Genomic DNA, 17,418 nt, shown 5'->3' on the forward strand with positions numbered 1-17,418 from the left:
CAGCAAAAGAGCAGCGGCTGCTGCCTTGAAGCAGGCTGGCAGAAAGGAACCTCCGCCGCCTCCCTCCGTCCCTCCCTGCCCCTCCGTCCTTCACACCGCCCCCCCGCCGCCGCGCGCGCCTCCTTTCCCCTCCCCCACAATGCAGTGCGCGCCGCGGCTGACATGGCGGCCGGCCCAGATTGAGGCGCTCGCGTCGGGGCCTCCCAACTGCCGGAGCAGGAGGACATGGAGGGGGACGCGGCCGGCACATCCCTGGGCTGACAGCCAGGTACTTGAGTCCCCAGAGAGAGAGAAAGAGGGCGGCGGCGGACGGAAGCGGGTCGTCGTCCCCCCCCCCCGGTCGCTCTTTCGCCCTCCTTCCGTGCCCGCTCCGGGCTTCTACCCTCCTTGGGGTGGGGGGTGGGGGGCTCTCTGCACCAAGGCCCTTCGCTCGTCTCCGCCACGGTCACTCCCCCGGCACCCACTTTTTAAAGTCTTCTCGAAGCGCCTCTTTTTGGGTGGGTGAGTGGTGGTCTGCCAGGCGCCCTCTTTGCTAGGGTCCTGGTTGGAACCCCACTTCCCCATCCCCTGCTTTTGTTTATCTCCTGTCTGGGTGAGAAGACTAGAAAGTTTAACGAAAAGGCCCTTGGATGAGGACTGTGCTCTGAGCGAGTTGTTTTGGTGTGTTTTTGTGTGTGGGCGGCGGCGGGGGTTTGATGTGGGTGGCTAATTCGACAATTTAGTGGGGGGGGGGAACCAAAAAGTCGGCGCTGTTGATTCTGCACGTGTACTTCTGAGGGCTAAGAGGGGGTGTTGTTTGTTCCGTGGAAGCTCTCTATAAAGACGTTGGAGCGTAGCCTATAGAGGCATGTTTTTGGGAAATCGAGCTGTTTTTCTGACAGTGGGCTAAGCTGTTAACACAACTTGATGGGTTTCCTGCGAGGAGGGGCTTGACACAGATCTGTACAGAATAGCCCTTTCGCACTTGGGGCTTTTAATTGGGGGGCTCCTGAGTGCCGGTTTTAGTGTCTCTGGTGTCTGGGAGCCTCTCAGTAAAGCAGATGGGTGAAAAGTGGGCTTAGTGTCATCACGTTGTAAATTATTATGCAGCACCATTAGCCTACAAGGCACTTTAAACAGCTTCGTAACTACTATAATAAATAGGTTTCTACCTTAAGGAGATTGCACTACAAAATAGCAGAGCATATTGTGCTATTTAGTGATGGTGGGTAAGGCTTCTGGCTTTCTGCACTGGACTACTTTCACTTACTGTACTTGGAACCTTCCCACTATAAAGTGATCTCTGGTCAACAGCCGGTTAAAAAACTAGTTGTCTGCATTTTGCAAATGGGGAAAATCAAGGGTTCATGTTTCAGCAACAGAAGCAGGCATATACTAAAGTTGCAGCTTTTGCTGTTGTTGCACATTTCAAAAGCACACTGAGGAGCCATGATTGATATGTAGATATACAATACAATTTGAGTATGTAAAATGTGAAATTGGTCAGTTACATAGTAGAGCGAAAATAGAACAAAAATACTTATTGGGCCTGTTGTTAAGTGGTCCTGCTTCTCTTCTATGTAATCATCTTAAATATTATGACATTGTAATAACCTTTTGAATGTAAGATTTCACCACATAAAGGTTGAAAAAATTTGATATTGCTTGGGTTCACTATCAACCCTTTTAGGTACCAGTCCAATAAAGAGATGAAAACTATGTCAAATTCATTTATGCCAACATCAGTTTTTAAAAGGGCACCTGATATTTTAATGGTGGTCTTCACATGTATCACTGGCATAGAATTGTTGAAGATTTTTCCATTATTACAGTGAGAAAGAAGCATACTAGCTGATGATTTCTCAAAATTTGGGTTCATAGTAGTTATCTTTTAGGTTTTAAAACGATCTAGTTTACACATCATGGTAAACCATAGTTAATAATATTATGTTAGGAAGGAGATTGATTCTGCTTCACTCTTCTTTTACTTGTAGAGTCACTGTGTTGTTGTTGATGATGATAAAACAAATACCATGAGTTGGGGCAACAACCTGTTCACATGAGGGAGAGTGAAGCAGAAGCTATCTGCATTCCTGGTGAACCATTAACTGTGGTTTACTGTGACTCTGTAAATATAACCATAGCCTTTCTGACAGCAGGTGATTGCCATTCTGTAACAAACGTAGGCTTTCTGCACATTAGTATTTATGCAAATTGGATAAAACCCCAGTTTACAGCTGAGTGATCCACTACCCTTACTTTGAGAAGCTGTTTGTGCAGTTTATGGTGTGAGAGACTACAAGCAGTACATGTCTTGTATGGAGATTCTTGAATGCTGCCAATGAATCCTGAGCAGGGTAATGTTTGTTAGGAAGTTAAAGTTCATGTTGCAGTAAGTTCACATTTTAGTATTTCCAAATACTGAAAGAATCAAAATCGGTTGAGCTAGGCAAGAGTGTTAATGTCACATTTAATAGTTATTGTGACTATCAGCCACAGGGAATAAGATCAGCAATGGCAAGATAGAATTATCTGTCTCCTGTCAACAGATTCCACTCCAGTTTCTCCAGTGAGCACAGAGTAAATCTAAAGAAAACTTTTCTATCACTTTGCAGTATGTTTAGTAAAATACATTACATCAGCCCACATGTCCTTGTGATTAAGCTGTTCAAATCACATAGAAAAGGAAAGTGATTCTAAAAGCAAAAGAGGCATGTGGGTGAAGGGTGCAGAATTCTTCTCTCACTCCACATCTTATCTCCCTGCATGCCATTTCTTCAGGCACTAGTTTCTGAGCAGAGGTCACATACCATGTCTAGAACTGTACTCAGTTTTCCAAATGTGTCCACATCACAGATTTATACTGCCTTGTATTTAAACATTCACCTGGTAGGCAACCAAGAATTCCATATACATGAATGAGAGGGCTGGTGAAAGAGTGAAGGACTGCTTCCTCCCTCCTCTATGCCCATGATAGAAATCAGGCAAACTGTCAGAGGAGGGAAGCCTGCTTTTCTGTGCTTATAATAGAAATGTAGTGGGCAACTACAGAAGGGATGGAGCTATCTTTGCCTCCTCTCTTGGCCTTGAACATGCACTAGCACCTTGGAGAGCTTATCAACAAGGCTGGATTTACGTGAGGACACTGTTATATAGCAATTACAAAAGAGAAGGCCATTTTATTATAAAAGCTATCAAATTGTTGTCTTTTCCAACAACTGTTATGTTTTCTGAGGAGCTTTTGGTAAAGTGCTTTGTCAAAAGCATATTGAAATCTTGGATACAGTACCTACTGTATCACCGCATGTTTGTTGTGCTTTCAAAGTATTCAAAATCATTGGTAAGGCCAAACTTCCTGTTGTAGAAACCATGCTGCTTCTTCCCCAGCAAGGCTTTTTCATCTGTATAACTATACCTTATGCTTTCTATCAATTAACCTGGAATGGAAGTTAGGTCTCTAATTCCTCCTGGATGCATTCAAAGAAAAAGAAAAAACTATTTCCAGTCAGTAAGGAGGCTGGTTTTTTAGTGACAAGCTGGTTTTTTAGTGAGAAGCTGCACATTTTTCTTAGAGATCATGTGTTGTGTTTAAAGAAAGTCACATTTAAAGAAAAATATTTTTGGCAATTTGCTAAAAACTACTTGGTTTTTGTTTGTTTGTTTGTTTGTTTTGCTTACTACTGCCAATTTACATTCAGAATCTGTGGTCCTATAGGGAGGAATTTGGGCAAGAATTCTTCTTTTCAAAGGAAGTCGTCTTGCCCTGCATTGGTTTCTGATCTTCAGCTTAAATTGGATGTGTTTGGAGAATCAAAATTTGTCTTACTCAACTAAGATAAAAATGAACTTTGTGCATCTACATTCAGTTGCTTTGCTCCTCATTTCACACAAGTGGAAACACAAGCTAGAATTTTGCTGTAGCTTCTTGTTATATTTGAAGTGGGAAATTACGACTAATGCTTTCGAAAGAACCCCGAAAACCATCTTTAAATGATTACTTCATATTCTGGCTTGCTTGCTGGCCATTTCCTAGTCCAGACATAATTTCTCAGTTTGGAAGTTATGGCTAACTGTGGATCTCTGGCTTATTTTCCCACTTGTGTGAAGGGAGGAGCAAAGCAGCTGCATACATGAAGCTTATTCACCGCTCAGTTTACTAAACTGATATTTGATTGTCCCAATGGGCTTCTATTATAATGGATTTAAATAGCATTCAAGTGTCCTGATACTCATTCCACCCCCGCCCCCCAAAGTTTCATCCCGAGAAATGACGTGCCACTGTGCTGGATTGGAGCTGCAGTGCAGGGATAGTCCCCCTCACACACCTCTCATGCAATTTTTCTCACTTTAAAATAGCCACATCTGCCGAAAGCTTGGATCTGCCCTCCCAAGGCAAATACCTTTTAGGGATGGGTGAACTGAAACTAGGAAAATAGCACTGAGAGAAAGGGTCCCCCTCTTCCTGCCCCAAATTAGGTTTGTTAACAGGCAAACTTAGTTCATTAATCATATGCTTTTTTAATGAACTAATATTATTTAAATGGGGTGGTGGTTAGGTGGGTGGGACCTGTGGTGCCCCTGATGCTCCCAGCCAACATGGCCAGTGATCAGCATTGATGGAAGTTGTAGTTGTATGGAGAGCTAGAGGTTCCCCATCCCTGCTTTTAGCTCTTGACAGGTCTAATATTTTAGTTCCTTCTTTAGTATTAAATGTTATTAGGCTTTTTGTATGAGTTGTAGTTCGGTGGGTTTGGGTTTATGTGGTTTTACAATAATTCACATCCTGATATTACACCCAGTTGGTGGTGCTGGTAGAAGATAACCGAGACTATGAAACCTTAAAAGCCAACAGGAAACGAAAGTGAAACTTATCTGCAATTGCCTGAGTCAAATCATAATATTAATAGAACCTCAAACATAGCAAGTTTCAGCTTTAAGTGCCAGGTGGCTGATATCTTTTTATATAAAATTTTAAGTAGCTTAAGTTTGTATTCATGTTTTAAACACAATAAAGAAATCCCAACACTGCCGTGTATTTCTGTTGTAGCAATGTAATTGTCATTCCTTTCCTATCAAGGCAATATCAATGGTTGGTGAACGTGGTTAGCCCCCCCAGTTGATCAATTTCCCCAGCTGATGCCAGCATTTATATAATAATAATTTGCTGCCTATTCTGAGCAGGTTGAGGTGGGTTAGGGTTATAAATATGAGTGAATTAACAAATAACTACGTAAATGAAGGATAGTTTTTATTCTGGAATCATTAACTCTTATTTCATTGCTAAAGCAAATGTTGACTTTTTATTAACCTTTGAGGTAATTTTTAAAAGCAATACAGTACAGTACTGTATTTACAAGATATATTATATTGCAACTTTCAGGTAGTCCTTTTTGTGTTACATGTCATTGTTTTGACACTGTTGCAACTCTCTCTCTCTCTCTCTCTCTCTCTCTCTCCCGCCCTCTCCTTACAACGAAAAAAACTGAAGTGAAAGGAAACTTATTTTGGCAGTTGTAGAGGTATAAGTAAAGCAGAGGCCTATGTACGAATGCTCTGAAATGTTTTTTTTTTATGTTTGTGTGAAAACATTACTAGTTGGCAGCATTTCTACAAAACAATTGTAAGAGTTTGGAGCTCTAATGTGGCAGTAAGGTAGAAGTTCCTAGGAAGCCTCAAGGATGAGCATGCCTAGCATAATGTGCTGAAGGATATTTCTCCCCCTGCTGCTTTAGTACTTGCATTGCCTCAACAAAGGGCAAAGGAAAATCTAAAAATTAATGGGCAGAGCAAGCTCAACACAGGGCCTGTGAGGTGCAGAGCCACTGTCACATCCAAAGCTTTTTCTGGTTCACAAGCTGCAGGCTGGTATAGGAACAGAACCTTTGGAATATCTCCAGGGTTTTGGATTCAGTATCACCTTGTTTTGGGGCTCTCTACAATCTATGATTGTTGGGAGAGCTACTAGCGCTAACCACCCACTTGGTCAAAGCTAGCTGACCGCCTTCCCCGGCAGGTTGGTGGAGAGAATCTCTGCTCCATCCTAATCACCCCCAGCCAACAAAATGTGGAGGAGGGTTTGGATTTTGCTCTTATTAAATTAATAGAGGACACTTCCATCACACCATGTGAATGTTTCTTTCCATTATTCTCCCCCCCCCCCAACATGCTTAGCTTTAGTCTCTCATTGCAAGCATTTTTGATATTAATTTAATTTAGGACTATGTTTAACAATGTAAGATTTTCTTTGTGTTATCATTCTTAATTTTTCTCATCAGACAATCAGCCAGATACCCTGCTTGAACAGAGGATTCTGCTCCACTCCAGTTGTTGCAAAATTATATTTCAAGTAGTCTCAAGTAATAGACGAAGCAGGTCTTCTCAATAATGGAAGAGGGCAAGAGCTCAAAAACTGGAAATCATGACACAAGAAAATCTGCCCGAATTGTATGTGAAGAAAGCAAAGCTGTCAGAGTTACAACCAATCAAAATTATAAAACTAACAAAAATGACAAATCTATAAAAGAAGCTGAAAAAAGTTCTTCAGGTGGGAGCAGTTGCAAAAAGAATAAGCAAAATGATGTTTGTCCTGAAAAGTCAGGAGAAAATAAATCATGTAAGACAAATAGTTGTATTGCTGGATGTAAAGACATGGGGTCAAATATTCAAGATCAATGTAAAGCAAAAAGGTTACCAAATGTACCAGCAGAAGTAGATAATCCGAAACAGATAAGAGCTCAGCACATGGTTGAAAATCTTTCAAGCTCCCATATTTCAGAGAATGGTGCCAGTACAGAAAGCTTACCATCTGGCCAGAGAAGGAGTTCTGAATTGGAAAATCCACCTGGAGATGATATATCCAAAATTAATACTAATCGGCCTGGGGACTCAGTCAAAAGTGGTTTGGATCTGGAACCAATGGAACACAAATCTGAAGACTCCTGTGAGTGCTGGATTCAGTTTTTTTTAATTATAAAAAACAACAACAGTCTGAAATGCATTTTGAATGGCTTTTGCTTTGTGCATGTTAGTTATATCTATATTGTCAAGTGTGGTAGAAAAATGTGTTTTTTAATGTAAGCTTGCCCCACAACCTTTAAAAGTACAAAAAATATTTTTTCTGTGTTTCAGTGCAGAAATAATTATAGCTCTGAAATAAAACATTCTCTTGCATTTTGCTCAGTCAATCTAAGATGCTATGATTTCAACTGCTTCTCTATGTTAAAAACAAACAAACAAAATACATATGCATGCATCTCCATTCAAATAGAAAATTGGCATACCAGGCAAAGGCCTAGTCTAAAATCTTCCTCCTAAGTCTTTAAAGAACAAAACAGGGACATAATTCAAATATGGTATCTCCCACATGCCACCTAAAACATGGCAGTCCATTTTCCCACCCCATTCTGTTACATGTGTAGACATAATGTGGATCAAGTATAATGTCACTGCTGTCTCTCTGTGCTATAGCATTCATTTTTTATTTGGCTTTTTTGTTGTTCAATTTTTTAAAATCCCTCTTAATCCAATCAGGATACCTGGGCAGTTTACAAAATACTAATTAAAAGTAATAAAAGTATTTTTAAAATAATATTAATAATAATAATAATAATAATAATAATAATAATAATAATAATAATACTGATTAACGCCAATAAAAACAAAGTAAAACAGTAAAACAACACACAAATTTGAAAAACCAGTACAGTACACAGTATAAATAAAGCAGCAGGTAATAAGTCCATGAAGACTTTGGGCAATCACTTTCCTCCAATCACCCAGGTGAGCAGATGCTTTAGCACTGAACTATATGTCTTCATTTGAACTGATGTGTGAACCAGGCCTAAATATAGCATGCAATTGAAGTTAATAAAACATTGCATATTGGTTTATAATAATAATAATTTCATATAGTGCTTTCTCATTATCTCGGTAATTCTAATAGCTCAAGGGTATGATTCTTGTTAATCACTCTGAGAACAATCAACATTTTTACTTTTTAAAATTCAGCTTTATTTCTATGCTTAGATTCACATAATTATCAAGGAGAGAGCATATTCAAATTATAGGATTCCAATTTATTTAATTTTCCCTTAGCTTACATGTAAGGTAGTCTGGAGAAAACAGGTTAATAATCAACTTTGTTCCTCCTTTCATTAGGTAAAATAAAGAATCCAGATTCCGCAAAAGAAGCTAATTCAGAGGCTGATTATTTAGAAAATATTGCTGTAATTGATGAATCAACATTGACGGCAGAACAGCAGCTAGGCTTGAAACAAGCAGAAGAGCGACTGGAAAGAGATTATATTATTCGCTTGGAAAAAGTAAGTAAACTGTACAGTTTTCTTTGTTAGGTGATGATTTCCCCCCACTTACCATAGCATGTAACATAATTCAGAAGAAATTAATTAGCTACTTAATTTCTTTAATAATGGTGGAGTGTGAGATGGTTCTCTTTAAGGAGGTAGAAACAGTTTCTAGAAAAGACAGAGGCTCCTCCTTTGCTTCCCCCCCCCCTCATAGCAGATGTTGATTTGCACTGTGTGTTCTCATAATCAGTGGGAACACAGATTATATGCTTTTCATTTCATTTGGGGTCTAATCACATGATATTTTGGGTGCATAGTAACCTTGGAAAAAAGGCAGTTGGTCCATGACAAGCCAACATTTGTGTATTTGCCACCACTTGCCTACAGTGAGGGAAAAAGTATTTGATCCCCTGCTAAATTTGCCCATTTGCCCTCTGACGAAGAAATGACCAGTCCATAATTTTAATGGTAGGTTTATTGTAGCTGTGAGAGACAGAATAACAACAGGAAAACCCCCAGAAACCCAGAAGACAAAAGTCAGAGGTTGATGTGCATTATAATGAGTGATATAAGTATTGGATCCCCTATCAACCAGCCAGATGTCAGGCTACCTGGTATCTTCACTGTATGTAACGAGCTGAGATTAGAAGCACCTGCTGTAAGGGAGAGGTCTTACCTGTAATCCTAGCTCGTTACAGTACCTGTACAAAAGACACTTGTTGACAGAAGCAATCAATCCAGCAGATTCCAAAGTAGCCACCATGACCAAGACCAAAGAGCTGTCCAAGGATGTCAGGGACAAGATTGTAGACCTGCACAAGGCTGGACTGGGCTACAAGACTATTGCCAAGCAGGTTGGTGAGAAAGTCACAACAGTTGGTGCAATAATTTGCAAATAGAAGAAACACAAAATAACTGCCAAACTTCCTCGGTCTGGAGTTCTATGCAAGATCTCATCTCGTGGAGTTGCAATGATCAGGAGAACGGTGATGAAGCAGCCCAGAACTACATGGGGGGAACTTGTCAATGATCTCAGGGCAGCTGGGACCATAGTCACCATGAAAACAGTTGGTAACACACTATGCCGTGAAGGACTGAGATCTTGCAGAGCCCACAAGGTCCCCTTGCTCAAGACAGCACATTTACAGGTCCTTCTGCAGTTTGCCAGTGCACATGTGAATGATCCAGGGGAGAACTGGGTAAAAGTGTTGTGGTCAGATGAGACCAAAATCAAGCTCTTTTTTATCAACTCAACTCGCCGTGTTTGGAGGAGGAGGAATGCTGCCTATGACCCCAAGAACACCATCCCCACCGTCAAACATGGAGGGGGACATATTATGCTTTGGGGGTGTTTTTCTGCTAAGGGGACAGGACACCTTCATCGCATCAAAGGGACGATGGATGGGATCATGCAATCTTGGGTGAGCACCACCTCAGCCAGGGCATTGAAAATGGGTCGAGGATGGGTATTCCAGCAGGCCAATGACCCAAAACACATGGCCAAGGCAACAAAGGAGTGGCTCAAGAAGAAGCACATTAAGGTCCTGGAATGGCCTAGCCAGTCTCCAGACCTTAATCCCATCGAAAATCTGTGGAGGGAGCTGAAGGTTCGAGTAGCTACACATCAGCCTCAAAATCTTACTGACTTGGAGAGGATCTGCAAAGAGGAGTGAGACAAAATACCTCCTGAGATGTGTGCAAACCTGGGGGCCCCCTACAAGAAACGTCTGACCTCTGTACTTGCCAACAAGGGTTTTGCCACCAAGTACTAAGTCATCTTTTGCAAAGGGATCCAATACTTATTTCACTCATTATAATGCACATCAATCTCTGACTTTTGTCTTCTGGGTTTCTGGGGTTTTTCCTGTTGTTATTCTGTCTCTCACAGCTACAATAAACCTACCATTAAAATTATGGACTGGTTATTTCTTTGTCGGAGGGCAAATGGGCAAATTTAGCAGGGGATCAAATACTTTCCCCCCTCACTGTAATTGATTTTGGGTCATGTCAGGAGACATTATTTCTGAGCAATTGTGGGTGATGTGTAAAAAGCTGAATTTTGTGTATGTTATCCAGTGTGTATAACCATTCTGGCAGCTGCTGTGGGTCAATGCACAGGCTTTTTCAGGGCAAAAAGAATTTTTCTTTCTTTAAAAGACTGAAGGCCAGTAAAATATCTGTTTTTTCATGGCCCCATGCCTTCTTTGGGCCTCTGCTTTTTAAAAAAACTTACTTTTTCATGGGGCTTAGGCTTACTGTGCTTATTCTTTTTCTGTTTGACTGGAGTGGCTCAAAGCTGTCTCCCACCTTCATCTGCATGGTAGGTCTCACTATTGCAGAACTTTGGAAGTACATTTCTGTTGAACTCCTCATGATCCCAAGTCCTTTTACTTGCCTTCCCATATACATCTCTGAGCTTTGGTGCTCTGAATCTTTCTTTTGCCAATTTTTCAATTGTGCCAAGAATTTTTTTTCCCTTCAGAATGAGCAAAATTGAGTGCAGGTACTGTATCTTGTGTTAGGATTTAGCTGATTCTAGGTTTCTGGTATTTTATGATTTCTAGCATTAAATCAGAAGAGCTGTGTTAGTGGTGTCATGGAAATATGAAAAATATGAGTCTAAACTATTTAGAAATGTGTGAATAAATTCTTCATACCCCAGTGTGAACAGCGAGGACAATCCCCATCTACTATGCTCATTGCTTAGTAGCATTTTATTATCGTCACAATGGAAAATAAAACAGACATAATTAATTGGCTGCTGAATTTTAAATGTGTGGTTTTTCCACAGCGCTCTCCAGAGTACTCTAATTGCCAGTACCTATGCAAGCTCTGCTTAGTTCACATTGAAAATATCCAGGGAGCTCACAAACATATTAAAGAAAAACGTCATAAAAAGAATATCATGGTAAGTTTTAGATCAAGGCTTGGATTTTTTTTACCAGAATTATACTTACTTTAATTGCTTCATATAACTTATAAGAATTATTGGCCTGAAACCAAAGTAAATAGTTCAAGCACTGTAATCATAAGACTATACTGTAGATGGTGGGGGGAAAAGTGTTTTCCTATTGTGTAGATAATTCTGTCTCTAGCTGCCTCTGCCTGCCCCCATCTGTTGCACTTACCGTGTTTCTCATATTATAAGACACGTCTTATATTTATTTTTTCCTGAAAAAAACACAGCATGGCTTATTTTCAAGGGATGTCTTATTTTTTAATTAAGTACCGGTACCTGTACAGACCACAGACCTGCTCCCACCGGGTCTTCGCGCGCGGCAGGCAAAGGCTGCAGCTGGGTCCTGGGGCTGCGCGCGTGGCAGGCAAAGGCTGCAGCCGGGTCCTGGGGCTGCGCGCGCTGCGCGCGCTGCGCGCTGAGGCTGCAGCCGGGTCCCGGGTGTCTGCGCGCAAAGGCTGCAGCCGGGTCCTGGGGCTGCGCGCTGAGGCTATAGCCGGGTCCCGGGTGTCCGCGCGTGGTGCACAAAGGCTGCAGCCGGGTTCTGGGGCTGCGCGCTGAGGCTGCAGCCAGGTCCCGGGGGTTAATGCGGCAGCAGCAACCCTTCTTTGCCACAGACCTGCTCCCACCACCCGGTACGGCTTATTTTCGAGGTATGCCTTATATTTTTCCACCTCAGGAAAATCCTGCCATGCCTTATTTTGTAGGGATGCCTTAAAATATGAGAAACACGGTAAGATATCTTGTTAAACAAATAAAAAATGTTAAGCACATGAAATATTAATTTACATGAACTGCTTCAATGCATCGCTGCTGCTCCTCATCTCGAGGCAAAAGGAAAAATAGAGCTGAATGTCATCAGCACATTTATAATATCCAAATACTAACAACATGGGTGACAACACTGAACCTTGCAGCATCTCTATAAGACAATTCATGATGTGCATTGGAGCAGAAGTTGTGCAACCCCATCTTATGGTGTTTTTTAGATATCTTTAATGACCTGTTGACATTATATTACTTTCATGGACAGTTTTTGCTATAGGCTAGCATTAACAGGATTTAAAGAAGCAAATGAAAATGGGTTGAACCTGAAAATTCTTCCAGTGGTAACACTACTCTTTACTACTCATAATATTGACAGGAAAAGCAAGAAGAAAACGAACTCCGTGCTCTCCCTTCCCCTTCCCCTGCACAAGTAACTGCCTTGAGTTTTACGCTGATGGAGGCAGCAAAGGAGCAAGGCATATCGGATAATGATTTCAAAATCCGCCAGGAAATTGTATGGGATATGGAGAAGATAATTCAGCAACACTTACCAGGTACCTAATGTAGATTCTTAGTTTTCTTTAAGGAGTTTGTTTGCTTGTTCGTTGAGAATACATTTTGGGTCTAAAATCAGTTTGACTTCCATGTATTCAATGTATGTTAAAATACCAGTTTTGGAAAGTTGTAGTACAGGATGGTATTGGTGGTTTCTGACATTCTTGTATCTTTACTTTCTCTTCCTTTATGGAATATTAAAAGGTTTGTTGAAGAATATTATTTTATTTTTTGAAAATAATTTTTATTGATTTTACATAATAAAGAAAGACATACAAAACATATTCTGCCTTCTTCTCCCCCCCTCCACGAGCCCCCTTCTGCCACAAGAGAGTCTCATGAACAGAGAACAGTCGAAGGCAGTCCATTACATAGTTGAGTTTCTTCCCACCTCCCTTCTCCCCCCTCCAGAGCCCCCCTGCCACCAGAGGCCCCAGGATGGTAAGGAAAAGTAGAGGCGGGTATCCACCCAGCTGATTTTCCATAATTACTTTACAATCTAAAAAGAAAAAGGAAAAAGGAAAAAGAGGAAAGAATAGATAGAATAAAAAACCAAAAAGAAAGAAGAAGAAAAAAGAAAAATCATCATCATATTTTAGATCTCTTAACCATATCTTAGTGACTTCCTCATATCCCCTCTACCTGGTTGTTCATAATTTCAATTTACCAATCTCAGCAGATTTCTTCATTCCAATTTCAATTCTTATTCTTGAACCCGTTAAAATATTCCTCACATTCCTCCTGTCCGCCCTCCACAGGCCCCCTCCTGCCACAAGGGAGTCCCATGAAGGGCAGGCAGCCAGAAGTGGTCCATTTTATAGTTGAGTTTCTCCCCACCCCACTCTCCCACCCCACCCCAGAGTCCCCCCTGCCACAGGAGACTCCGGGATGATAAGGAGAGGTAGGGGTGGTTGTCCGCCCAACCAAATATCTGAACATACTATTACAATTTTATAAATCATATTTTTTATTCCCCAGCCATATTTTCCCCTCTCCAACAAGAAATATCAACTACACATTCAAATCTCTACAATCAAATATCATCACCTTATTTTTCCTAAATACCTCCTCCTCTCCTCTGGATTCTTTCCTCCATTCGGTACAGCAATTCCATTATCCGGCCAAGATTTCAAAACCGTTTTCCCACCTATTTTTAATACATCTCTAAAGTTTTTCATCCCACCCCCATTCTTTCCCATTTTAAAATTCAAGCCTTTGTCTTCCCCTCCTTCTGCCTTTCCCATCCTTTCATCTCACTCCCTTGCCCAATTACATTTTCCCAGTCTTTCCAATTTCCCTCTAAAGCCAGTTCCCATTCTTGATAGTCCATTTCCACAATTATCAATTTCCCAAATGATTCTTGATCCTTCTTTTCTTCATCTTCATGTTGAGGTCTTGCTTCATATTGAAGTCTTTCTTCTTCTTTTTCATTGTGTTGTTGGACCTCATCTAAAACTTGTTTTTCAGGTTCATTTTTAAGTTTATTTCCATTTGGTAAAATGACTTTTATTTCTTGTATTTGTTCCCAAGTAGTTAGAAACAGACTATCAATCTGTTGCTGTCCCTTTAAAAGATCTCCCAGTAAATTCAACACAGTCTGTTGGAAAGCAGATGTTCCGGATGTTGACATTCTTTCCAAGTCAAGGGCAGAGTGGAGCTTAGGAGACAAAGAACAATGGAGTTTCAGTCTCAAAAACGGTAGAATCCATCTTGGCTACAACCACTTCCCTAGTCCTTAAACCAATTCAGTTTTTTTCCACATGTCTTTTAACCTCAGTTTCAAACTTTTAATGACAGCTGTCAAAATTACGTTTCGATATTTCCTTACTGCTCCTCATAGGGTGCTGAGTCCAGGGCTGAGCAGGGGCTTTCCCCCTCAACTCTCTTTCTTTTACAGGGTTTCTCCTTTTTATTATTAGAGAAGTCTATCCCCCTACCCCCTGCTTGTAGGGGTAAAATAAGAGTCTTTCTTTGGGGTTTCAGAGTTGCGCAACTTTCTTTCTTTCGGCTTTAGGACATTTTGCTGCTTCCTAAGCCGCCAGTAGGAAGAGATCGAATCCCGTTTTTGAAACCTCTTCCCGTGGTCTGAATTGTCCAAATAAAAATCAATAATTCCAATTACTCACGATCTGACGATATTTTCACCTATTTTGAATTTGGGAGAATCTATCGCTCTCCGCCTCCGGCTTGAAGCTTCGCTCCTCCAGGGTAACGCTGGTGCTCAAATTGGCCCCGCTACTTCCACCCTTCTCCTCCGGTGCTCTTATTAGAGCTTGCCGGCGAATCGGGGAGTCGCGCTACGGGACACCGCTGAGCTTCTTCGTCCCCAAAACGCACTATCTGGGGCTCTTATGGGGCGACACGGCACTTTCGCGACCTTCCCCCCCCCCTTGAGGAGCCGGGTTGTAAAAAATTTCAGGCAGATGAAGCCCAACCTGATTTTCCACAGTTTCTCAGATGTACATAAATGCTTTGCTTCCAAGTATATAAAATGAATATTTTTTCTTTTATGGTTATAAAGTACTTTATGGTTAGAAAAGCAGAAAATTAAGTGTCTTGTTCATATTAGGAAACAACAGTATTGATTCACTGGCCATTGCGGATCCTCTAGTTAGAGACAAAACCAAAACATATATTTGTATTGATGAGAGCAAAATACCCTCAACATTTGGATGGGAAAGCATCACATTTCCAGTAATGAAGCTGTCTGTATCTAATACCAGTGTCTGGTAATTGCATTTTATATTGTGTGTTCTTTCCATACCAGTGCAGTTGAATGTAACACAGAGATGTAGTAGGCTGACAGATTAAAAGCTGTCAAGTGTACAGTGTTGTACCTTACAATGTGGGATGAATATACATTTGTCAGTGTTGCACATGATGGGTTCCTGTAGCATCTACCTGCAATTAGGTAGGTGTACATTCATCATAAAAGTGTTGCACATAAAAGTGTTGCACATGTTGCTAAGCAGCATGGAGTTCATGCTTATACACCCTAGTATTAAATACATTTTTTTCTTAGAAGTAATCCCATGATTACACACAATGCTAACATTCAATGCTGAGAGCATTTGACTTTATTGGGGGGCGGGGGGATTAGAATAAAGCCTTTATCTGTGTCTGTTGTGTGTCTGGACTGGAAAAGACCTGTAAATGGCACATGAGTCAATGCTGTGTCAGTTTGCACTTGTGGGATTAATTTGAGCAAACTATTTAATTTTTGCTTTTCTAACCATAAAATGCATTTTAACCAGAATTAAAATGGTATTCTTTATACAGTATACTGTAGCAGTAGGACTTATTTCTTGTATATTTGCTTTCAGATTGCATCCGTAGTATTTTGAATATGGTTCAAAATTTTGAAAATGGTTATGAATGCTACATGATTGCTTATGGAACCCTTTCTTTGTTTTCAGAATGCTCATTGAGGATGTATGGATCCTGTCTAACTAGATTTGCTTTTAAAACTAGTGATATTAATATTGATATAAAATTTCCCTCCACGGTAAGTTGAAGAAATATCTGTGACATTATCGAGTTAGAAATATTTTATGTCCATGATCTCAAATATTTTTCTCACTAGTATAGCTTTCTGTAATGTTCTTGACCTGGAATTAGTAAGTGAGCACTCTCAGAAAGTTCCATGATAACTTCCATTCTTTCTCACTCAAGAGAAACCTTTTCCCCGCCAGTTTAATTACCAGATATCTTTAACCTTGGTGTATGAGTTGATAAAGGAGTGAGAGAGAATTCCCTAGGATAGGCCCTGTCCCAACTGAACAGAGTTGGTGGCGCACCCATATGCATGCTTAAACTAGGAGTAACTGGTACACTCACAATGGCATAGTTGTAACATAATTAGGGATCTCTTCATTGTACACAACTGTTGATTGGATTCAGATTCCAGGAGCAAGCACATCTGGCTCTCTGGGCCCTGTTTGTACATGTAAAGACCCTGTACTGTGTTATTTACGCAGGTAAGCAGATGTCTGGATCATACCTGTGACTGTTAAAAATACAATTGCCTTCCTTCTTTTGATATAATTAAAATGAGGGTAAAATAACCTTTTGCTCATTATTTTAGATGAGTCATCCGGATGTTCTCATACAGGTGCTTGATATTTTGAAAAACACCGGTAAGTGCTTCCTCCTCCTTTTCCCCTAACTTACTTCTTATTCTGATGTTTTAAGACATTTATATGCTGCTTAAGTTTCTGCATTGCTAAGCAGTGTCCATAAAAACAATATTAAAAAAATCCTTTCAGTAGCACCTTAGAGACCAACTAAGTTTGAGCTTTCGTGTGCATACACACATCTTCAGATACCACACAAAAGCATGCAAACTTAGTTGGTCTCTAAGGTGTTACTGGAAGGATTTTTTTTATTTTGTTTCGACTATGGCAGACCAACACAGCTACCTACCTGTAACCATAAAAACAATAACAGAGAATGGGATGATAAAACAATTTTTTAAAATGTAATTAATTCTGGGCTAGGGCTTGCCGATAAGAAGGTCGGCGGTTCGAATCCCCATGGCGGGGTGAGCTCCCATTGCTCGGTCCCAGCTCCTGCCAACCTAGCAGTTCGAAAGCACGTCAAAGTGCAAGTAGATAAATAGGTACCGCTACAGCGGGAAGGTAAACGGCGTTTCTGTGTGCTGCTCTGGTTTGTCAGAAGCGCCTTTGTCATGCTGGCCACATGACTGTACGCCGGCTCCCTCGGCCATTAACGCAAGATGAGGGCCGCAACCCCAGAGTTGGTCACAACTGGACCTAATGGTCAGGGGCCCCTTTACCTTATCTAACAGAGAACATAGTAACCTTCTAATTGCTTATATTACCCAGATAGATTTGA

The 17,418-nt window shown here is 40.8% G+C and overlaps 1 protein-coding gene across 2 annotated transcripts in view; it reads left to right on the plus strand.

The window, feature by feature from the left end:
- The first annotated feature begins 143 nt into the window (after positions 1–143).
- Positions 144–17,418, plus strand: part of TUT4 (terminal uridylyl transferase 4) — a 36,703-nt gene continuing 19,428 nt past the window's right edge. Inside the window, exons 1-8 of one of the 2 annotated variants that reach the window (XM_088674045.1) lie at positions 144–268; positions 5,468–5,498; positions 6,255–6,919; positions 8,137–8,300; positions 11,077–11,193; positions 12,386–12,563; positions 15,981–16,069; positions 16,649–16,700. In XM_088674045.1, the coding sequence (XP_088530171.1) occupies positions 6,364–6,919; positions 8,137–8,300; positions 11,077–11,193; positions 12,386–12,563; positions 15,981–16,069; positions 16,649–16,700 (1,156 nt within the window). In that variant the 5' untranslated portion in view covers positions 144–268; positions 5,468–5,498; positions 6,255–6,363. The remainder of the gene's footprint in view (positions 269–5,467; positions 5,499–6,254; positions 6,920–8,136; positions 8,301–11,076; positions 11,194–12,385; positions 12,564–15,980; positions 16,070–16,648; positions 16,701–17,418) is intronic. The other variant, XM_035122017.3, reaches the window with a different exon arrangement.

The sequence above is a fragment of the Zootoca vivipara genome, chromosome 7 (assembly GCF_965207765.1).
Source record: "Zootoca vivipara chromosome 7, rZooViv2.hap1.1, whole genome shotgun sequence".
In the NCBI taxonomy this organism is placed as follows: domain Eukaryota; kingdom Metazoa; phylum Chordata; class Lepidosauria; order Squamata; family Lacertidae; genus Zootoca; species Zootoca vivipara.